We start from the raw sequence: 24,486 nt of genomic DNA, 5'->3' as shown, positions 1-24,486 counted from the left end.
GTGTACCTGTTATCTTCCAGCGAACTGGAGCTCCTGATGCAGGAGGATCAGGACAGGGTCCTTGTCATCTCTCCCCTCCCTCACGTGGGAGGTCCGGATGCTGAGACCCCACCGAACAAGAGGTCCCTCAGCCTGTCCAGTTGAGCAGGGGCTCCTGGAGTAAGCCGCTTCTCCTCCAGAGGGGACAGCACCATAATAAACCTGAAGTCACTTAAACAGATGGGTATCGTACAAATACTCGAAATGGAGTCTATAAGATCTACGACTCCATTAATCAAGGAGAATATAGTAACGTGCACGTTAGATCTCGAAGAAGCATATCACGTGCCTATTCATCTTCACAGCCAGCAGTATCTAAAATTTATGTTGGTAGAGGAAGGGAAAACGCAACATTACCAATTCAAGTGCCTCCCATTTGGTCATTCCTCAGCACCACATATTTTCACTAATCTAGTGGCAGAATTTATGGCCTTTCTCAGGGAGTAAAGGCCCCGTTACACATAACGATGTCCCAGCGATCCCGCCAACCAACCGATATGGGATCGCTGGGACATCGTTAGGCTGATCGCTGGTGAACTGTCACAAGACAGCCCCTCAAGCGATCAGGACCAGCGACTCTGGACGCTGGTTTCTAATGTAAACATCGGCGGTAAACGCCGGTTTCCAAGGTAAACTGCGGGTATCCAGGAGCCGCGGCTCCTAGATACCCAATGTTTACATTAGAAACCAGCGTCGATCGCTGGTCTCTCGCTGCCACACGCAGCGATGCGTGCTGACCAGCAATGGAAAAACGGCCCAGGCCGATCGAGCACGATCAGCGATAACTGGCAGGGGGGCTGTTCGCTGATTTCCCCGCCGTCACACAGCGAGATCGCTGTGGCGTCACAATCGGCGATCTCGCTAGTGAGATCGCTGTGTGTGACGGGGCCTTAAGGAATGTTAATTGTCCAGCGTCAGTACGACTTCCTGTTGATGGTGGAATCCCCAAAGCACCTGAGGACCAGTTCAACGTCAACCATCTTAGTGTTAAACAGCTTAGTCTGGAACATAAACTGAATAAAATCAGAACTGATGCCCGGAACACAAAAGGTCTTTCTAGGGATTCTCTTGGACTCCAAACCGATGTCTTTCCTGCCAGAAAAGAAACAGGAGGAACTCGGAAACAAGGTTATAAACTTTTTTTTTTTTTTTTTTTTTTTTTTTTTTCCCCCCGCTCAATCGGAGACAGGCTAACAGGAGTAGACACCTTTTATCTTAAAAAAAAAAAAAAAAAAAAAAAAAAAACATATGCTTTTAACCATTTCCTCTAATCCCAGCAGTGCTGAGGAAGATACGAGGAGGATCAAGCCTAGGTGACCCTCATATTACTTTTTTGGCCCAGAAGGTGCTGGTTTCCCTTACTGAGAAGGATGGCCATAGAAGATCCCATGATCCTTCCAGAGAGCATGATCTACTGGTTCAGGGGCCAATACATCATTCCAATGTGAAGCTCCTACAGTTGTCTGCCTGGATCCTGAGCAGCAGATCTTGAGGACTCTGTCATAAGGATGATACAAAAAAGTAGGAAACCGGTAACGTCGGCAATATATGCGAAAATATGGAAACTCGTAGAAGCGCAAAATGGCCGTTGTCGCTCCTATTCTCCCATCAACTATTTTCTAAATTTCTGGATTAAAGATTGATTTCTGAAGATTTGTGAGTGATGTCCCTTTTCTTTCACATGGACAGTCAGTATTGTTTGTTTTTCTGGACGAGCACCCAAAGATTCAGGTTTAATTGCCAGCAGTGTTTGCAGTACACAGATAATTATTGTGCCAATAGGTGCGTTTGCGGTTTGCTTTGCTCTGTGTGGAAAATGTGGAAATTTTTTGTGCAATATCTTAAGGCAACAATAGTATTATCTAAGCCTGATATTCCCAAAATCTTAGATTTCCTCCAAGCAGGGATTGAGGAGGGCCTTAGAACTAGTACTCTGAAAGTGCAGATTTCGGCTCTGAGTGTATCTATGGACTATCCACTAGCAGGACATCCATGGCTTGAATGTTTCATAAAGTCCACAGGCAGAATAAGACCCACGTTTAGAGCCTATGTCCCGCCTTTGGGATTTGAACACAGTCTTAAATAGGTTATGCAGATCACCATATGAACCACTTAAGGATTGAGATATAAAATCTCTCTCCTTTTAAAACTGCATTCCTGATTGTCATAACAGCCAGAGGAATGGGGGGGAGGGAGTCATTTTCCGTTAAAAGCCTATATCTAAGAATCTTAGATGACTTCATTATTCTTAGATTAGCATCTGTGTCCTTGCCAAAAGTTGTAACGTCTTTTCATATGAGTTAAGAGGTAGTCTTGCCTTCTTTCTGCCAAGACCATAAAAATAATCAGGAATGTTCTTTTCATTATCTAGATGTCAGAAGGGTAGTCCTCTGGTACTTGGAAGCCACAAAGGACTGGCGAATAGATCCTAATCTGTTTTATACAGTTTTGGGTGAAAAGGGGTAAAAGGCATCAAAAGCAACATTGGCACAATGGGGTCAGATCAGTGATCAGCCTGACCTACACACCAGAAGGGAAGTCTCCTCCAGTCATTATCAGAGTACATTCCACAAGAGCAGTAGTAGCCGTTTCTTGGGCAGAGCAAGCAGAGGCCTCGGTGGATCAGATCTGCAGCTCTGCAACATGGACAAATCCGAATACCCATTTCAGACACTATAAACTGGACGTTTTATCTGGCCAAAAGACGTCCTTCGGAAGGAAGGTCCTCCAAGCAGTGGTTCTGCCCTGAATGTATTTTCTGGCATTCTCCTGATAATGCTGTCAGGAGCAACATCCTGGAAATTTGGTATTAGACCTAATGGTAATAGGTTTTCCACGAGTCCATCATGACAACACCAATTACATTCCCTACCTTAAATTCCTATCTAATGTGACTGTTAAATATGTGGAAAGGGAAAACTAAATAAAATAGTTGCATGCTTCCTAGTGGGGTACTTTGAAAAAAATCACTGAGGGATGGTGGAGGGGCCTTTAAATATCTTGTATGTTCCTGTCCCTATCGATTGATAAGGACAACCTCCAGATGGTGCTGTCATGATGGACTCCTAGAAAACCTGTGTTTTTTTTTTTGTTTTTTTTTTTTTTTTAAACTTTGTGTGCTTCAGTAGTCTCCATGGGAGACTAGAAGCTGCAGTTGTCCCATCGGCTCTGCTACAAACAGGCGATGATCAGATCACCTGTATGTAGCAGAAATGCTCACTTGCTATGAGCGCCAACCACTGGGCGGAGCTCGTAGCAATCTAGCAGATATCCATAGAGGTCTGTTGGAGACTTCTGGATGTCATGCTAACCCAATGGTGACCCATGATCACGTGACAGGCTCATCGATGGGCAGGATTTCCAGCACGCTTGCCACAAGCGCAAGTTAAATGCTGCAGTCAGAGATTGACAGCGATATTCAACAGGTTAACAGCCACGGGTGGATCGCGATTCCACCCTCGGCTGCTGCGGGCACATGTCAACTGTACAGATCAGCTGTCGTACCCGGAAAGGTGCGTGTTCAGCCCACACCAAATGGAGAGTCAGACATCGGCATACTACTGCACCCGATGTCAGAAAGGGGTTAAACCAGTGAGTTAAGTTTGAAAAATGTAAAAAAAAATTTTTTTTTTTATTATATCCCTTCTCAAATGCAAGTGTCATTGAAGAAATGTTACCACTGTCATGAAGTACAATATGTCACGAAAAAACAATCCCTGAGATCGATTGACGCAGTCCAGAGTTATTACTGGAGATGAGCGACTTTGCCTTTCTTTGGGTCGAGTCGGGTTTTGCGAAACCCGACTTTCGCAAAAGTCGGGTCGAACGAAATCGGCCGATTATCGTGAAAAGTCGAAGGCCGACAAACACGAAACCCAATGCAAGTCAATGGGGAAGCAAAGTCGGCAGGGAGTGGAGGACAGGAAACACACCTACAGTGCCCTTTTGAATGCCAAAAACATCAATTCTGATTACTGAAGCTTTTCAACCTTAATTTACTTCATAATAGTTACGCACTGAAAAATGGGGGTTATTTGGCTAAATTTGTGGGGGGGGTAGGGCTGGCTCCAGGTTTTCATGTGCCCTGGGCCAAAGAGCGCCCCTTTAACACATACCACTCATGATGCTTCGATACCGCAGAGAAATAGCGGCATAGTACAATGAAAAATACTTCACTTTTTACATCTCATGACTGATATCCATTTTTAATAGCTCCAAAAACGGACAGTATATTACTCCATACAGTATTATGGCCACCGCATAGTGTGCTATACAGAGTAATGAGGCCCATATATTTCTCCATACAGAATCATTGGTCCCATATAATGTTTCAAACAGTATATGATGAGCTCCACATAATTCTACAGTATATGTTGGTCCCCATGGATGAAGCTCCACTGTTTTATGGGCCCAAATAATGCTCCATACATAATGGGCCCAATTTCTAATGCTCTAGTGTATAATGGGCCCTGTAAATGCTGCTCCAGTGTCTGATGTCCACCTTTGGAATGCTCCAGTGTATGGTGGGCCCCATATATCATTATCCAGACTATAGTGCTCCCCAAAAATTGCTGTCCCAACATTGAAAACAATTAAATAAGTCTCCTCGCTATGGAATCCCTGTACTAGTCTGGACTCGTCGTCGTCCCCATCGTCCATCTCACTGCATTTGGCTGTTTAGGCAGAGGGCATACAGACGTGATGTCATTGCGCTCTCTGATCAGACTATCACTGTCAGGAAACGCGGAAGACGTCATGGCGGTGGAGCAGGGAGAGGTAAGTATTTCAACTTTGCAAGTGCTGTGATCCTGAGCAAGCGGGGGGCCCACTTGTTGGCGACGGCAGTGGCACAGGGCCCCTCTAATAGTACGGCGGTGTGTCTGACGGCGGGTGGGCGTGGGCCCTCCCACCGGCAGAGACACTTTAGCATACTATGAGGGGCCCTGTGCCAGTGCTGTCGCCCATGAGTATGCCCCCCCCGACCAGCTCAAGGAACCTGCACTTTCATCTGCACCTTCCTCTTTGTCACCATGTAAGGTGGTATAGTATGCGGGAAGGGGAACCGGAGTTTCCTCTGGGTCAGATTCTGGCTGTGTAGAGTGCGAGGGGAATGTAGTGGTCTGGGTCAATGTACCAGCAGAATCATCTAGCAGTGGCTGGGCATCAGTGCACTTGTGGCGTCCCCAGGAGTATGGTCGGCACAGTGGCATTACCTTCCTCCTAGGGAGTGTGATGTCATGCTTGGGAGCAGCGAAGGATCTCTCTAGCAGTTAAACCAACACAACACATTTCCCACTCCACGCCAGCAGGGAGACCTCTGAACATGACTGCTGAGGAGCTGCTCTCTGTGGTCAGGAGGAGGTAAGTTAGGCCATTCTGTGCAGGGAAGTGTGTGGACGTGAGAAGGGGAGCTGGAGGATGAGCAGAGTTAAGGCTCACTCCTAGCTGGAGCGCATGGTCTGGATTCCAGTCTCTGAGTTTGTAGGGACACTGACGTTCCTGCAGCAGAATCCGGAGGAAGTAGCAGCTGTAAATGCTCTGTACCCAACTGAGGCTCGGAGGCCCCAGCATCGACATGTGTGAGCCAGAAGGAAAAGGCTACGGTTGCCAGCCATACGAGAAAGTTCCAAAAGAGAGTCACAGGGGGAACTGTTATGATTGAGTCACTGTAGGAGGCAAAAAACAGAAATGCTAGCTAAGTCCAGAAAACCAGAGAGGTTGGCAGCTATCGGATTGCAGACCCCTGATCCTATCCACAACAACTAACAGTGGGGGGTTCCTACGATGCCCTAGACCCCTCGATCACAGCCGGAGAATTAAATGGGCCTAAAGAAAGAAAGGGGAAATCTAAACTGCCCCAGAGCAGACCCTAAAGCAATAGGCAGCCCCCAACATATAATGACGGTGGAGCAAGATGAAAACACTAACACAGACAGAAAGATAGACTGAGCAAAGACGGGGCCCAAGCTAACTAGATAGGAAAGGACAGGAAGGCTGCTGTCTGCAATCAGTGAAAAACCCTATAAAAATAAGAGCCAACAGACTGACAGTGAAAAAGGCCCTGAAGACGCTAGGCTTCAAAAAAGCTATGTCAGTACTCAGGAATATTCTGAAGACAGAGCAACAGGCAAAAGGAGATTCAGCTCACCCCAGCAGGGAATGGCAGAATCCAGAAAAGCAAGGCAAACAAAAACAAAACACAAATGCTAACAGGCAAAGCAGAAAACTTAGCTTTAGAGGAGCAGGAATCAGACTGGTGTCCTAGAAGTCCACAGAGAAATCACCTGCAGGGCAGAAGGGCGTCGGCAGCCTTATATCCAGTCCGTGACTCCACTCAGCCAGTCATCCTCATTAGGCTCAGGTGCCTGATAATCAGGCTCATTACCTTCCTTTACCAGAATAGGGAGTTCACCAGACCTCAGTGACCAAGGGGAAAATGAACTCACAACAGGGAACTTCATTGAACTCAGCACTGCGAGTACCTCAGATAAGCGCTAGAACGGAGGCCACACTACCTATCTGCAGATGGAGAAATCCAAATTGGTTTCCAGGCTGACCAACTCCTTCTCCATCTGTACTCTGGACAACAGCTACCAAGTACAGGTAAAGGAACTGCACGACTGTGTCTGTCACCTTTCTCCTGCGCCTGGCGCATGGCTCGGCTGCATCCTGCACTGCACACCATCTCCCAACTCTTTCATCTGCCCTGCGACTTACGGCCCTACCTGTGCAGGTCTTCTACATCTTAGCTGCACCACAACATCTGTCCCACAGAAGCGACACTGCAGCGCTGGTCAATCTAATCAGAAACCAGAAGTGGCGTCGCGTATCCTTCACCTATAAACGTAATTCACCCCTTTGCATGGACGCCCAGGGCCACGGAACGGGTCACCACCACCGTGACACATCCCTGTGAGACACCGGCCCGGTACCGATTAACCCCACTGCCCTGGCTGGCCACCCACACTCCATGTCAGAATCATCTTGGACTGGGGAATTCACAATTTGACTTGATAACCCAGGCATGGTATGATAGAAAGAGCTACATGGACTAATGTGAAGTGTGGCCTGCTGCATCATTCACTTTGGGTGGGGGTGCAGGACACAAGGAAAGGGGTTCTTCCTGACCAGGAGCCAGCACTTGACCACTCGGTGCTTGCATTTTTTGAAACTTCAGAAGAGGCGGGCATATTTGATGGAGTCTGTTTCGGCAATGTAAGCCAAAAGCAGTTACTCATGCTTCACCTTTAAAAGCGGTTAACTTACAGAAAAGGTATCATTCCAGGCGTTCCGTAGCCAGACAGTGATGCAGGCTCAACACATCCTGCTTTAGCTGCTGTTGTGCTTTTGCCACCATCAGCAGATGCACCACCACTATCCTCACCAGCTGGCCCCCCCGTGCCCACGTCCGCGGCCTCTTCCACCAAACTTCAAAATTTTGCACAAAATAGACACAGTGATATCTGATGAAATTTGGATCAGAAATGTACAGCTCTATTCACTCAAAGGATAATTGTCAATCTCCATATATATTCCATCAGTCACACAGACGCTCACAGGCTCAGTATGGATTAGACAAGAATATAAAAATTAGACAGTGTACAGTATCATCAGATAGCAGGTATATATAGCATATTTTAAACATTAACAATGTACGTCTATATAACAGGAGCAGGGTTGAGCCACCACGCTAGTGTTTTGGTTCGTCACACAGGAGGCAAGTTCGTCGAACCCCATTGAAAACAATGGCAGACAAATGGAAAACAATTACAAAACACCTTAAAAGGTGTCCCAAAGCAGAGCAAATGCTCAGAAGACAAAAATTACATATGGAAAAGGGCAACTACATTTAGAAAAGAGGTGGAGGAGGAAGTGGAGGAGACACAGATATAGGCTTGTCATTCCCTTATAAAGTCAAGAAAGGCTGGAATAAAAATGTAAAATACCAACCAAAAAAAAAAATTCTGAAATCGAACACGATCATATACCGCCGGACTTCCCACAACTAAATTATGCCAACTGGTGATCAGGCGGCGTTATTCCAACGAGCCTCCAAACAGCGTCCATGAAGGGAAAGTGTTTGCTTTCTGGGGGCAGTATGATTGCAAAGCAGAACCTTAAAGGAATGTCCAAAAGGGCACCACCAGGAGTGGAGCCTGCGGCTTAATTGGACTCCACCCGGGAAACCACAACCATGCCACCTCAAAAGATGCATATATTGAAAGCTTTGTCGATTGTGTGTGTGGTGTGGTATGTCCGTTTGTAGTTGTACTAGCAATTTGTCAGCTTTATTCCGTTAACGAACGAGACTCCGGCATGCCCCCGCGGTACGCGTCAAGCTTAATAGAGGGATACGCGAGGCTCTGGCACTATCATGGCGTTACATGTCCGGGGCTGCATGCACGCTGCACTGAAAGGACCAGCTTTTGTCGCTTCCAGGGGCAGATAACCAGCAGAACACCGTTAGTGATGGGGATCTGTGATTCCAATTATTCCCTGCGAACGATGATTTCCCAGTAAGTGCAGGTCAACCGCAATTCCTGAATTAGGCCTAACCGGCATTCCTGAAAAAATGCAAAAAATTACGTGTCCAAACCACAGTTGCTGTAGCTTGCTTAACAGCTCTGCAGCCGTTCTCAGGCCCAGTATGGATTCTAGAAAGTTGATAAAGGGTACAGTTTCACCGGGTAACACATGTATGTAGCATAGCTTACACATTAAAATCCTATGTCTATATATCAGGAGGCGCAGGCTCAGACGGTCTCAGGCCCAGTATGGATTTGACCAGCTTGTACAAAGTTGAGAAAGGGTACATTATCCCTGAATAGCAGGTGTGTATATATAGCATAGTTTAAATATTTAAAATCTCCCATGTTCTCAGTATGGATTAGACAACAATCTAAAAAGTAGAAAAAAGGAAATGTATTTGAAGCGTACACCAGTATACACTTTTGGTGGTATCTTTAAATCTTCATATATATATTTCTGTCTCAGTAAGACAATCCAGACTCTCCGCAATAGGAAATGAGATGCATATAATTACTGACATAAATGCTAGTGATTCCAGAAATCTAGGAATTCCTATTCACGGGATAAACTTCCATTACAATTCTCAGAGGCGATGCAGACCCTCAATTAGTGTGTGGAGACAGCGAAAACCTTTCTTTGTAAAGAAAGTGTTGCTGTATCGCAGTACCGTTGATCCCATCGCCATTACTCATATCCATATAATTTTCATCACAGGGAGAGATGTAAACATGGTGCTCGCTGCCTATCATGCTCTGTCACGTAACTTTGGAGTGCAAAAGACAGAAGCCACAGGCCGTAGGCGATTCATCTGGATTGGCATGAGAGGGCACATTTAAAAATGTGCGCTGGAATGTCACATGTCTGTGGGTAGGAAAACTGAAAGCTGATGCGAAACCACCACTGCATCTCATTGTGAGTCGACGTCCATATGATCATCTGAAGCTAGATCCCGGCCAGCGGGACAGGGCATAACTACGTCTTAACGATCATCTATCAGTTCACCAAATTTGTAGTGGCAGTCCCAGTAAAGGATTTGACAGCCCATACCTCACAGCGGAGGAGTAGGGAGAGGTAAACATTGCAAATGCTGGGGCCCTGCCCAAGCAAGGGGGGCCCACTCGTGGGCTTCGGTACTGGCACTGGGCCCCTCATAGTACGGTGGTGTGTCTGACGGCGGGTGTGCACCCCCACATCAGAGACACTTGATTGCACTATGAGGGACCCTGTGCCAGTGCCCGCGCCCAAGAGTCGGCCCACCCACCAGTCCAGGGCAACGGCACTCGCACGGTTTTGTGCGCTAGGTGGTGACCCCGGCCATGGGGGGAGGAGGCAGCCCAGTTAGGGAGGTTTACAAAATGGTATATGTTGATGTGGAACATTAACCTGCTGCTAAAGGCGAAATTGGTCAAGTCCCAGGAAGAGGAGGACCAAGGCAAGCCATTTTTCTGGCAACCTATGTGTCATCAGGGTAAGGTGTGACAAAATCCTTGGAAACCCATGCATGGTTCATTTTAATGAAGGTTAGATCATCCACATTTTGGGTCGACAGACTGGTCATTTTTTGTCAGGATTGATCCAGCAGCACTGAAGACTCTCTTTCCGATAGCACACTTGCAACTGGGCAAGCGAGCTCCTGTAAGGCTTATTGTGCCAATTCAGGCCAGGTGTCCAGTTTAGCTGCCCAATAGTCAAATGGGAATGACCTGTGAGGGAGAACATCGATATGGGAGGAAAAGTAGTTTGTAACCATAGTTGACAAGTGCTGTCTCCTGTCACTTTCAATTGATGCAGTATTACCAGTCGTGTGAGCGGGACTTGAAAAATCAGTCCACAAAATGGTCATGAAACCCCCGTCTCCAACGCCACTTCTGATGTGTGCACCACCAACACCTCTTCCAAGTTGCCCTCAGCCCCTACGGCTCGTGTGAGAACCATCACTGCTGCTGTGTGCTGGGAATGCCTCAACCAACCGGTTTACCAGAGTTGCTTGTTTGTTAGCCAATATTAGGTCAAGGTTCTCCTGTGGCATTATGTTTTGGAATTTGCCTTTTATAGCGTGGATCCAGGATGCTGGCCAACCAGTAGTCATCATCGTTCATCATTTTGGCAATGCGGGGGTCCCTTTTTAGGATCTGCAAGGCATAATCTGACGTGGGCCAATGTTCCCGGTGTCAATGATGCACTGTGAGTGCTTGGTGGAGGAGCACTTTCAGGCAAATCCACATCCCTCCAGTCACGCACAAACCCAGTACCAGACCTTGCCACGCCAACATTTTCTCTTGCCCCACGAGAAGCATCCTCCTCCCCTAAATAATCATCCCCCATCATCCTCCTCCTCTTCTTCCTCCACCTCGTCCACGACCGTACCCTGAACAGACAATGGCTGACTGTCATCAAGGCTTCCCTCCTCATCATCCTCGGCTGCAGACGCCTGCTCCTTGATGTGCGTCAAAGTTTGCATGAGCAGACGCATAAGTGGGATGCTCATGCTTATGATGGCGTCTGCGCCTACCAGCCGTGTACATTCCTCAAAACATTGAAGGACTTTACAGACGTCTTTCAGCTTCGACCACTGCACACTTGTCAACTTCATGTCTGTCCTCAAAGTGCCTGCCCGTGTATCCTCCCACAAATGCATTATGACCTGCCTCTGTTCGCACAGCCGCTCAACCATGTGCAGGGTGGAGTACCACCTTGTTACAATGTCGATAATTAGGCGGTGCTTGGGAAGGTGGAGAAATCGCTGCAGCTTCTGCATACGACTGGAGTGTACCGGCGGATGTGCGAGCACAGTCTTCGAACCTTATGGAGCAGGCCTGTTAACTTCGGATAATTAGTGATGAAGCGCTGCACCACCAGGTTCAAGGTGTGAGCCAAGCAAGGTATGTGAGTTTTGAAAGGGCTATGGCTGCCACAAAATTCCGGCCGTTATCACTAACTACCTTGCCTGCCTCAAGATGTAGACTGCCCAGCCATGACTCAGTTTGTCGCTGAAAGTAGTCGGCCAGTACCTCCGCCGTGTGTCTGTCGCCCAAACACATCATCTGCAACACAGCCTGCTGACGCTTTCCACTAGCTGATCGATAGTGGGACACATCGTGTGCACCACTGTCAGCTGCGGATGCAGTGCTTGTGCTACTGCGCTCTGGACGAGCTTTCTCTTCTGGAGGAGGAGGGTCGAACGCCTACAGCCAACTGTTTCCTATACCGTGGGCTAGGCACCACTGTGCCATCACAGCTGTCCCCTGTGGACCCTGCATCCACCACGTTAACCCAGTGCGCAGTGATGGACATGTAACGGCCCTGGCCATGCCTACTGGACCACGCATCAGTTGTGAGGTGCACCTTTCCACTCACTGATTGCTTGAGTGCATGGACAATGCAGTCTTTCACATGAAGGTGGAGGGCTGGGATGGCTTTGCGAGAAAAGTGGCGACTGGGTAGGTCATAGTGTGGTACTGCGTAGGCCATGAGTTCGCGGAAAGCTGCGCTTTCAACCAACCGATGGGGCATCATCTCTAACGAGATTAGTTTGGCAATGTGGGCGTTCAAACCCAGTGTACTCGGATGAGAGGATGAGTACTTGTCCTACTCATAGTCTCTGGTAGGGTGAGCTGGACTTGAGAGCTGCATATGGTGGAACTAACGGTGGACATGGCGAACAGAGGGTTGGTGATGGAGTTGGTGTTCTTTCTGATGGCCTAGATTCAGTCTTTTGTTGCAATAACAGTGTGATTCCCCCTTGCGACAACAACTCAACATTTGCTGCTGGTGGTGTGCTAACTGGTGGACTTACAGTGGGGGAAACAATGTAGCATTGCTGACTAACTTCTTTGGGAGCAGTAGCACATGTGGTACGTGAGTTTTGGTAGTCCGTCCACGCTTGCAAGTGCATGGTGGTTAAATGTCTTGGCATGCAACTGGTATTCAAATTTCTCAAATTTTTCCCTCGGCTAAAGGTTTTTGCGCATTTCTTACAGATAACCTTTGCCTGATCATTAGGATTTTGTTCAAAAAAGTGCCACACTGCACTCTTCCTACTATGGAAGACATTTTGAGGCCTTGCACGCTGTGCTGTTTTGACCCTCTGGCCAAGCTGTCCTGCAACTCTTGGTTTTTGTAACCCGTTTTTGGACTGCTCCGGGCCTGCCAGATAACAGCTGTTGCGATGTCGATGCCCGCTGAGGATGCTCCTCCTCCTCTTCTGAGCTATTGGCAGCGGCACCCTCTACCCCAATGGATGCCAATCTGGGTCAACAACTGGGTCATCCATCACCTCCTCTTCAATGTCATGTGCACCTTCCTCTGTGTCACCGTGTATGGTGGTATAGTATGTGGGAAGGGGCACCTGAGTTTCATCTGGGTCAGATTCTAGCTCAGTACACTGCGAGGACAGTGTAGTGCTCTGCGTGAATGTACCAGCTGAGTTTCATCTGGGTCAGATTCGCTGTGCATCAGTGCACTCCATGTCAGATTCATCTTTGCCTGGGTAATTCACGATTTAACTTGATGGCTTGGTATGTGAAAACCGCTCCATGGAGTAATCTGTAGTGTGGCCTGCCGCATCCTTCAATTTTGGTTGGGGTGAAGGACACAAGGAAAGGTGTGGTTCATGAACATGAGCCTCCAATGATGACTCAGTGCTTTTATTTTTTAAAACTTCAGAAGAGGAGGCGATAGAGCTGGAGGCTGAGTCAGCAATGTAAGCCAAAACTTGTTCTTGAAGCTCCGGCTTGAAAAGCGGTTTACATACAACCAGAAAAGGGAGCCTTCGAGGCCTTGTGGAGCCAGACAAGGACGCAGGCTCAACACCTCCTGCAGTAGGAGCTATTTTGCTTTTGCCACTACCGGCAGATCCAACACCATCATAACCAGCTGCCAACCCCCGCCCACTTCCTCATTTTTGGGGAAAATGTACCCAAAAAAACACCAACTATATGGTACTGTAAAACAAGGTACAAGGTGTATATAGTAGTGGGGAGAATTGGAATCTCTCTAGACTTCAGTACACAGTTGGATTCGGTCAGGCCCTGTGTCTATAACACCGCAATGTGACTGGCAGAAATTGCCTAGTGTATGACAAACTACAAGGGGTATATAGAATTGGGCAGAATTGTACAGTCATGGCCAAAAGTTTAGAGCATGACACAAATATTAATTTTTACAAAGTCTGCTGCTTCATTTTTTCTAATGGCAATTTGCATATACTCCAGAATGTTATAAAGAGTGATCAGCTTAACAGCAATTACTTGCAAAGTCAATATTTGCCTAGAAAATTAACTTTATCCCCCAAAACACATTTCAACATCATTGCAGCCCTGCCTTAAAAGGACCAGCTAACATCGTTTCAGTGATTGATCTCCAGCCCTGTCCTAGTCAACACTCACACCTGTGTTAATGGAGCAATCTATCATGATTAAGTAAGAATGACACCACTGGACACTTTAAAAGGAGGCTGGTGCTTGGCATCATTGTTTCTCTTCTGTTAACCATGGTTATCTCGAAAGAAACACGTGCAGTCATCATTGCACTGCACAAAAATGGCCTAACAGGGAAGAGTATCGCAGCTAGAAAGATTGCACCTCAGTCAACAATCTATCGCATCATCAAGAACTTCAAGGAGAGAGGTTCCCTTGTTGCCAAAAAGGCTCCAGGGCGCCCAAGAAAGACCAGCAAGCGCCAGGACCGTCTCTTAAAAGTGTTTCAGCTGCGGGATCGGGCTACCAGCAGTGCAGAGCTTGCTCAGGAATGGCAGCAGGCAGGTGTGAGTGCATCTGCACGCACTGTGAGGCGGAGACTCTTGGAGCAAGGCCTGGTCTCAAGGAGGGCAGCAAAGAAGCCACTTCTCCAGAAAAAACATCATGGACAGACTGATATTCTGCAAGAGGTACAGGGAGTGGACTGCTGAGGACTGGGGTAAAGTCATTTTCTCTGATGAATCCCCTTTTCGATTGTTTGGGACATCTGGAAAACGGCTTATTCGGAGAATACCAGGTGAGCGCTACCACCAGTCTTGTCTCATGCCAACTGTCAAGCATCCTGAAACCATTCATGTGTGGGGTGGCTTCTCAGCCAAGGGAATGGGCTCTCTCTCAGTCTTGTCTAAAACTAGGAAACAAAAGAGCGCAATAGGGTCTTATCTGGTGATAAATGAAATAGATGTGAAAAAAGTCTACTCACCCTTTCCAGGAGAGGTATAAGCATATAATCTCGCCGTCAGCTTGCTGCACGCCCGAAGGTCCACTGCGTGACCTCCAATGCAAATCCTTAAGGATATAAAGTTATTCTCGGGCTTACTGTGCGCTGCTTGACCGGAATGAAATCGCCACAATATGAGCAATTTGTCCATTTATTTCCCTACGCGTTTCAAAGTGTGAACCACTTCTTCAGGGGTTGACATCTGTCACCACAATTGCTCATATTGTGGTGATTTCATTCCGGTCAAGCAGCGCACAGTAAGCCCGAGAATAACTTTATATCCTTAAGTCTTGTCTAAAAACACAGCCATGAATAAAGAATGGTACCAGAATGTCCTCCAAGAGCAACTTCTCCCAACCGTCCAAGAGCAGTTTGGCGATCAACAATGCCTTTTTCAACATGATGGAGCACCTTGCCATAAAGCAAAGGTGATAACTAAATGGCTCAGGGAACAAAACAGAGATTTTGGGACCATGGCCTGGAAACTCTCCAGATCTTAATCCCATTGATAACTTGTGGTCAATCATCAAGAGACGGGTGGACAAAGAAAAACCTTCAAATTCTGACAAAATAAAAGCATTGATTTTGCAAGAATGGACTACTATCAGTCAGGATTTGATCCAGAAGTTGATTGAGAGCATGCCAGGGAGAATTGCTGAGGTCCTCAAGAAGAAGGGTCAACACTGCAAATATTGACTTGCTGCATTAACTCATTCTAACTGTCAATATAACCTTTTGTTACTCATAATATGATTGCAATTATATTTCTGTATGTGATAAAAACATCTGACAAACACATAAAAACCAGAGGGCAGCAGATCATGTGAAAATATAATATTTGTGTCATTCTCTAAACTTTTGGCCATGACTGTAATCTCCCTAGAGTGTAGGTCTGTAAGAACGGACAAACTCCTTGGCTTTTCCTTAGAGTCACACGCTTAGCTTCAATTTGGCAGTGGTAACAGCCGTTACACAGTACTGAGAGAGGAGCGTGCACGTACACCGCTGTACGGTGTATGTAAAATTGTCAAGCTCCGTGTTTTTGTATACGGACTGACACGCTGTCTCTCTAGTTTTGAATGTAATCAAACAGCAAATATACTGAACTGTTTGAAAAACAGACAAAACTATAAGGTGTAGGTCTGTAAGAACGGACAAACTCCTCGACTTTTCCTTAGTCACACACGTAGATGGCTTAAATTTGGCCGTGATAACAGCCGTTACACGGTACTGTGTGAGGAGCGTACACCGCTGTACGGTGTGTGGAAAAAATGAACGCTCACTACCTCACCAGGACAAAACAATACAATTTGGATTGCTTTTAAAAAAGCAGTTTGAACACCAGTGTGCACACAGAAATGCAGCTACCGTGTTTCCCCGAATATAAGACAGTGTCTTACATTCTTTTGACCCCCAAAAGTCCCACTATGTCTTACTTTCGGGGTATGTCTTATATTAGAAAAAAATCCCACAGCCTGCCATTGTACAGTATCCCACAGCCTGCCATTGTACAGTATCCCACAGCCTGCCATTACGGTATGGTACAGTATCCCACAGCCATTGCTTACCGGATGGCGATTCCTCTGCGGTGCGGGACAGGGCAGGGCAGGCTGCTTCTTCCTCGTGCAGGGGGACACTGGCCAATGAGCGGTGACGTCAGGGCGGCGGCCGGCGGGCGGACTCACAGAAGCCGCTGGGCCAGTCAGAGAGGCCCTGACTTCTGCCCGGGGGACACAGGGGGACACAGGCACCGGTACCGGTATGTTAAACCTAATGCATTATACCGGTACCGCACAACGTCTTACTTTCGGGGCACCGCTGATCCGCTATGTCTTATAAACGGGGGATGTCTTACATTAGGCATCCCCTATTATTCCCCTAGTACGTCTTACATTCGGGGGTGTCTTATATTCGGGGAAAGACGGTAGCCTTAAAAGGCAGGCTAATCACCACCAGCAGCTGAAGCAGTTTTTTTTTTTGCCTTCCTAACGCTATCCCTACAGAATCAGCAGCTGCAGCAGCTCTCCCTATTCTGAGATCAGCATGAGAAACATGGCGGTCGGCGTCCCCGCCCTTTTATACCCCCTATGACGCCACACAAAGCAAGCCAATCACTTGCATGCCCTTCTCCAAGATGGTGGTGACCGCTGCCTATGTCATCACGTTGCCCACAGTGTCCATTCTTCCTGATTGGCTGAAAAAGGGCGCTAAAGCATCTTTTGAAACGAGACTTTGGCGCTAAAGTCGCCGACCTCGTGCTAAGGTCGGGTTTCGTTTCATGAAACCCGACTTTGGCGGAAGTCGGCGACTCTTGAATTTTTTTTTCGACCCGTTTCACTCAACTCTAGTTATTACATAAAGTGACACTGGTCAGAAATGTAAAATTTTGGCCTGGTCATGAAGATGAAACCATGTTTGGTCAGGTGAAAGTGTTAACACTTGTTATAGATTTGTGAAAGTGTTTTCACTCTTCCTGACTTCTTATTCGTTTCCATGTTTGTCACACTTCAATGTTTCAGATCACCAAACAAATTTCCGATAACAAAGATAACATGGGTAAACACAAAATGCAGTTTTTAAATTAAGGCCTTTGTTAAGGGAAGAAGAAATCCAAGCCTGCAAGGCACTGTGTGAAAAGGTGATTGACTGGTTGGGCTACCCTCGGCAGTAACAACTGCAATCAAGCATTTGTGATAAGTGGCAATGAGTGTGGTGTGTGTGTGGTGTGTTTTTTTTTTTTTTTTTTTTTGTTTACAACATTCTGTAGGAATTTTAGCCTATTCATCTTTTCAGAATTGTAATTCAGCCACATTGGAGGGTTTCAGAGCATAAAACTACTTTTTAAGGTCATGCCACAGCATCTCAATCAGATTAAGGTCAGGACTTTGACTTCAAAGTTGTTTTGTTTTTTTTGTTGTCATATGCCATTCAGAGGTGGACTTGCTGGTGTGTTTTGGATCATTGACCTGTATAACCCAAGTGCGCTTCTGCTTGAGGTCACAAACAGATGGCCGGACATTTTCCTTCAGGATTTTTTGGTAGACCGCAGAATTCATGGTACCTTTTACCACAAAGTTTTCCAGGGCCTGTAGGAGCAAAGCAGCTCCAGACCATCACACTACCACCACATTTTACTGTTTGTATGATGTTACTTTTCTGAAATGCCATGTTTTATCTACGCCCAATGTAGTGGAACATAAACCTTCCAAAAAGTTCAACTTTTTGTCTCGTGAGTCCATAGAGTATTCTACCACAAGTCTTGGGGGATCATCAAGATGTTTTTGGCAAAACTGAGATGAGCCTTTGTTTTTATTGCTCATCTGTGGTTTTCGTCTTGGAACACTGCCACGCAGACCATGTTTGCCCAGTCTTTCTTAGGGTGGAATCTTGAACACTGACCTTAAGGCTATGTTCACCCGCTGCGGTTCCGGCCGCAGCAGAACTGCAGCAGTTCTGCAGACAGTGTACAGTAGCATGTTATCCTATGGGATTAACATTCTGCTGTGCACACGCGGATTTTTAACTGCGGAAAAACTGCGATTTTTGAATCCGCAGAAACAATTGACATGTCAATTATTTCTGCGGATTCTGCTGCGGTTTGCCACCTATTCCATTGTCCAGGTGGCAAACTGCAGGGCAAAACCGCAGGCATTTTACCTTCGGTTCTGCAGATGAAAATCCGCAGACCAATCCGCAGTGTGTGCACATAGCCTAACTGTGGCAAGTGAGGCCTGCAGTTCTTGGGATGTTGTTGGGGTCTTTCGTGACCTCTTGGATGAGTCATCTCTGTGCTCTTGGGGTAATTTTAGTAGGCCTGCCTCTCCTGGGAAGGTTCACTGTTCCATGTTCTTGCCATTTGTGGATAATGACTCACTGAGGTTCACTGGAGTGCCAAAGCTTGAGAAATTACTTTATAACCTTTTCCAGACTGATGGATCTCATTTACGTTCTTTCTCATTTATTCCAGAATTTCTTTGGATCATGGCATGATGTCTAGCTTTTGAGGACCTTTTGATTTACTTCACTTTGTCAGACTGGTCCTATTTTAAGTGATTTTCTTGATTTAGAGCAGGTGTGGCCGTAATCATGCCTTGGTGTGGCTAGTGAATTTGAACTCATCTTGCCAAAGATGTGATTAAACCACAGTTAATGTTTTAAGGGTGGAGGGGGGTTAATCACTTTTTCACACAGGGCCCTGTAGGTTTGGATTTTGTTTTCCCTAAATAAAGACCGTTTTAAAAACTGCAATTTGTGTTTACTTGTTATCTAATATTTTACATTTGTTCTGAAACATTTGAGTGTGACAAACATGCAAAAGAATAGAAAATCGGGAAGGGGTTAACCACTTTTTCACACAACTGTATGGTTAGTTTGCTGCTTGTTATGAATTATTTTCTCTGGTCCCTTTAATTTAGTTCCCTTATAAATTTGTTGCAGTCCTGATAAGATCAGAAGGTGTTGGGTAGGCCAGTCTTCACAAAGAGTGCTCTGGAGTGAGATGAGCCAAAGAAGTTGTGTGACTTTTCCTTAATTTGATGCATCTTTCTACAGCTGTGAGCCACCACAAGAAATATGCTCTAATCATGGACTGAACTACATTTCTGTCCTACATTCTGAATAACTGCTCGGATTGCTCTGCACACCCCCATTTGATAAGCGCTCTGCTCATTTAAAAAAAAAAAAAAAAAGTTGGAAGGGCTATGTTAAAACAGCAAGTTGCTATATTTTTTCACAGCTATGAGTTGCATCAAGATTTTGTGACATCTCAGGCTATGTGCACACTGTGTGGATTCTGCTGGATATAAGCAGTGGATTTGGCCCTGCGTATATGCAGCAGAACTGCATGTGATGTACAGTAGCATTAAAGCCTATGTGAAACAAAATCCGCTGGCATGTCACTTCTTTTGTGTGCTTTTGCTGCAGTTTTCCACCTGCTCCATTCTAGAAATCCGCAGGTGGAAAACCGCAACGAAAAACCGCACTAAAAAAGCATAGAATACGCACAAAAAACGCGATGAAGTTTGTGAAATCTGCAGCTGCGTTTTCTGCCAGCAGATGCATTTTTTTGTGCAGAAAATTCTGCACACAAATCTGCAACGTGTGCACATACCCTCAAGCAGTTTTAGGCCAGACTTTTTGGCGCAAACAGCTTGATAAATTAGTCTCTGACAACACATTTACAAGGCAATCTGCCAAATGATCACACTGCATGTCTAGAGGCTTCTGTTAACCCCTTCTCGACCAAGCAATTTTTCCGTTTTGCCTCTTTTTCCTTTCCTTAAGGGCCTGTCACACTAAGCGATATCGCTAGCAATATCGCTATAACTTGTGACTTTATAGCGATATTGCTAGCGATATCGCTGTGATATTTAGCTCCGACCGCTCCCCCGCTGGTTATCGCTGATCGCGTGAGAACGTCCTAGGCCGTTTCTCGTCGTCAGCTTCCTGCGGCGCTGCCTGTGGAGAGACGAACGTGGATCCGGGCGGGAGGACGCAGGATCACCTAGTGTGACAGGTAAGTAGCGACCCCCAGCGATGTCGCTGGTGAGATCTGCCTGTGTGGCAGCTCACTAGCGACCACTTAGCGATGCACCAGCGATCCTGACAGCGTCATATCGCTTGTCGGGATCGCTGGTGCATCGCTAAGTGTGACAGTACCTTTATTCCTAAAGCCATAACTCTGTAAATTTTTTTTTTTTTTTTTTTTTTTTTTTTCCACCATAGCCATGCGAGGGGCTTGTTTTTGCAAGATGAGTTGTACTTTTTCCAATTACACCATCCATTTTATCATGTGATATACTGGAAAGTAGGGGGGAAATTCCTAATGTGGCAAAAAGTACAATTCGGCAATTGTTTGTGTTTTTTTGTTTTCTGTTTTTTTTATATTTAACATTCTCAGTTTACGGTGAAAATTGACCTGCCAATATGATTCTCCAGGTCAGTACGCTTACGGAGTACTAAACGTGCATAGATGGTGTTATTTCAGTGGTGAAAATTCAGAAATTTGTAATTGGAAGAAAAAAAAAATTAGTTTGCCATTTTCCGAGAGTTGTAACATTTTACATTTTTGGGAGCTGGATGAGGGCTTGTTTTTTGCGCCCTGAGCCAATGTTCTTATTGATACCATTTTGAGGTAGATAGTGTTTTGATAGCCAGTACGTCATATGTTGTTAAGGGGTTAAACAGCCATTGCACATTCGTGGCAATTGCCTCATGTAAAACTGTGCTGACCAAGGATCATTGCTACCGTCTTTCATCCGCATACAGTTTGCACTATTGAGATTTGTGTTTGCGAAAACATGGGTTTAGTAAGATCTCTATGCAACACTGACTCTTGTTTTCCTTTGTTATTTTTTTTTCTTTTTTTCTTTTTCTTTTTTTTCTTCAGATAAGAAACATGGCGTCAGCTACTACATCAGACACACTTAAAGAGGAATCAGAGTCTGTGGAGAAGGCCACAGAAGAGCAAGCAAAGGACGAGACTGCCAATGGAAGTGAAGGAGAAGAAAATGATGAAGAGGAAGATGATGAAGAGGATGACGATGAGAAAAAAGGTCTGTACATTGAGTATAGATTGTCAAGATGTCACATACATCATGTAATATGCTGGATTTAGGAATAAGGGCTTATTTACTTGTAGATTGAGCCCTCGTGGGCAGGGTCCTCTCTCATCCTGTACTAGTTGTGAATTGTATTGTTTAAGATTACTGTACTTGCCTTCCTGTAGACACATGTGAGGAAGCTCCTGCTGATCGCCGCAAATACTCTGCATTTATACAGAGCCCTGACTCTCAAAAGGTACTGGGATAATCGTGAGACCATCCAGGACCGTCCACAACATGGATCGGTTTGTCACGAGAAGCGCAGGGAAGGAGCAGAGGGAGGAGGAGGCCTGCAGAATGGGAGCCCAGTAATGGCGATGGAGACAGGCACAAACAGGGCAAGCAAATGAGGAGGTAGAACGGGAGGAGGAAGCCCCAGAGAAAGAAGGAAATTTCAGCCAGGAGGAGACAGTGGAGGCAAGAGACACACACTGGAAACGCAGATACATGCTCATGGCTCATTAAAGTTTAAACAGCTAGCAAAAGAAATGGCATCATACCTTGCTGAAGACTTTAAGCAGGCAGTGGCTGACATGATTCAATCTACCACTAAAGAGCTGCAAAGCAAGATGACTAATCAGGAGCAGAAACTGCAGGAAGCCGAGCAGAGAATCTCTGAGGCTGAGGACAAAGTTATTCGGCTAGAAAAACAAGTCAGTGACTTAAAGAAACAAGCCTCCTACACTGTGGATAAACTAGAGGATCTGGAGAATGGGTCCCGCAGAAGCAATCTGAAAATGATAGGCCTCCCAGAGACAAACACAGCAGCTAAATGATATCTATGAGGTGGAATTGCCAAAAGCACTGGGACTGTCACATAACTGCAGAGTGGAGCGTGCACACAGGATAGGCCCCCCCCAGAGAGGCCTCTGAGACGTGCAGGAATAAACAGAATAACAAGGAAGCTCAGAGACCACGCCAGGCAGTGGCAAAGTACTTGAACTTTAAAGATAAGTAAGAAATACTCAGGGCTTATAAAGGAAGAAGGCGACCGCTGATAATTCAGGGACATAAAGTCCTTTTATTTGGAGACTATTCCGCAGAGGTGACATGGAGAAGGGCATTCAGTGAAGCATGCACTCTGCTGTTTAAACGCAACATCAGATTCCAGCTAAACTACCCAGCAACGCTGCGTTTTAGGACAAGAGATGGTGTGATGAGGTCATTTACAGATCCCAAGGAGGCCATGAAAATTATGTCCCAGCAGCAACATTCATCTGGCCAGCAATCACCTGATAACACCAGCCCTCCGAGAGAGGAGACAGGGGGAGATGCTGAGGACGAGAGGGGGGAGACCCTATCCATATAGCCTGAGGTTGGATTTACAATTTGGAAGGAGATAATGAAAGAGACAATGGCTAAGGAACAAAGAACCCCAATGACAAGGGCGTTCAGGAAGAACCAAACAAGACAGAATACTAAATGATCTAATGCTTATGAGATTGTGTCAAGATATATCCTGGGGTCAGCATAAGTTAAAAGTATGACTGGAATACCTCACATGATAATATGAAGATGGAAGGGAGAAATTTTTGTGGTCCAGGTTGAGCTACAGAAAGACTACTTACACTCCCAATCACCTAAAATAGGAAGACTTACAGTAATAAGGGATATCATCTGTGAACCACATGGTGGTGTAGAAAACTTACAAATTTACAGGTATATTCACCCGACCGCGTCAATATCAGACGGAACTATGTTCGTTCAAGGAAGACTACAGGACAGCTGGTGGAGAGAGCCCCCCTTCTCCTATTTCCTTTTTTTTTTTTTTTTTTTTTCTTTCTTTCTTTCCCATCTTATGTCTTTTCACAGGTTCTGGTGGACTGAATGGAGAATTTGGGGTGGTGATTTAATTAGTCTGCAAGCTGATAATACTGGCTGATGGCGAATTTGTGACTTCCAGGTTTATGGACATTGTGAGGTTTTCGCAACAAAACGACATATGAAGTTGGGATAATGATGACCAGATGTGATGTGTATACTAGGTAGAAAACTGGGTAGTTAGCGTGCACTCTAGTCTAATATAGACGAGGTGCAGGTGCAACGGACCATTAAGTCCTAATTACAAGTTAATTAAATTCACCGCACACTCAAACAGACTTTATCCAAATAGGTGTTCATTTTATTACATGTGGGAGCCAAACAGGAATATAGCACACAGTGGAAGCGATATAAACAAGACGTTTCGGCTCAGCCCGAGCCTTTATCATATCGCTTATTCCAATATTGGAGGTTTGTAAAGGGTGCAGAAGGAGAGGAGAATCTCTCAAGAAGAAATGCCAGGATAAATGGCTGATCTGTGCTGAGAGAAGGAAGCGCTCCCGCGCCTGGCGATATGATAAAGGCTCGGGCTGAGCCGAAACGTCTTTTATTTATATCGCTTCCACTGTGTGCTATATTCCTGTTTGGCTCCCACATGTAATAAAATGAACACCTATTTGCATAAAGTCTGTTTGAGTGTGTGTGGTGAATTTAATTAACTTATACTAGGTAGAAGACAAGATCTTCATTGAATGCTGATGGTAGTATTTTGTGTTAAATTAAGATATCTTCCAGGGGGAAAGTATCATACAAATACTAGGTTCACATTGGGAGATATTGCTTGAGAGGATGAAGGGGGTGGGAGTAAAGTATTTTTATACCTCTTTGACATCAAAAAGGAGAGATGGAGAAGAACTTTAAGATAATATGGTTGTGAATATTAAGATGTTAGGAAATTGATATGATAAATTAAGGGAAATAGATGTTGATCTAAGATTTCAGAGTTTCAAGGTTACACGAGGGTCAGGGGTCAGGGCTCAGATAATGGCTATAAAATAGGTACAACATGATAAATATGGGATAATAGGCAGGCGGGAAATTTTCTCTTTTGGTTTGGATAATGGCGGACAAAAAGTCAACAAAGAGGTTGTTATATGGAGAGAGGGTGAGATGAGAAGGGGGAGGGAGGGAAGTTAAAGTTCATGAGCCCACTGCTATTGAACTAATTTATTACTGACGGAGAAAACATTGACAGGTAGTCCATACCTGAGGGAGAAGTTTCACACGTCCTTGCAGAAGAAACCATTTTGCAATTAAAAATGGTTAGATTAATAACATGGAATGTAAAAGGGTTGCG

General features: G+C 45.7%; 1 protein-coding gene across 3 annotated transcripts in view; it reads left to right on the top strand.

Moving 5' to 3' along the window:
- Positions 1 to 24,486, top strand: part of DEK (DEK proto-oncogene) — a 174,517-nt gene that overhangs the window by 77,019 nt on the left and 73,012 nt on the right. For all 3 annotated transcript variants that reach the window (XM_073566105.1, XM_073566103.1, XM_073566102.1), the window contains exon 2: positions 21,155 to 21,320. In XM_073566105.1, the coding sequence (XP_073422206.1) occupies positions 21,164 to 21,320 (157 nt within the window). In that variant the 5' untranslated portion in view covers positions 21,155 to 21,163. The remainder of the gene's footprint in view (positions 1 to 21,154; positions 21,321 to 24,486) is intronic.

Source organism: Dendrobates tinctorius, unplaced genomic scaffold, assembly GCF_039654945.1.
Source record: "Dendrobates tinctorius isolate UK_male_01 unplaced genomic scaffold, ASM3965494v1 ptg000004l, whole genome shotgun sequence".
Taxonomy (NCBI): Eukaryota; Metazoa; Chordata; class Amphibia; order Anura; family Dendrobatidae; genus Dendrobates; species Dendrobates tinctorius.
This window is presented reverse-complemented; position numbering and strand designations above follow the sequence as displayed.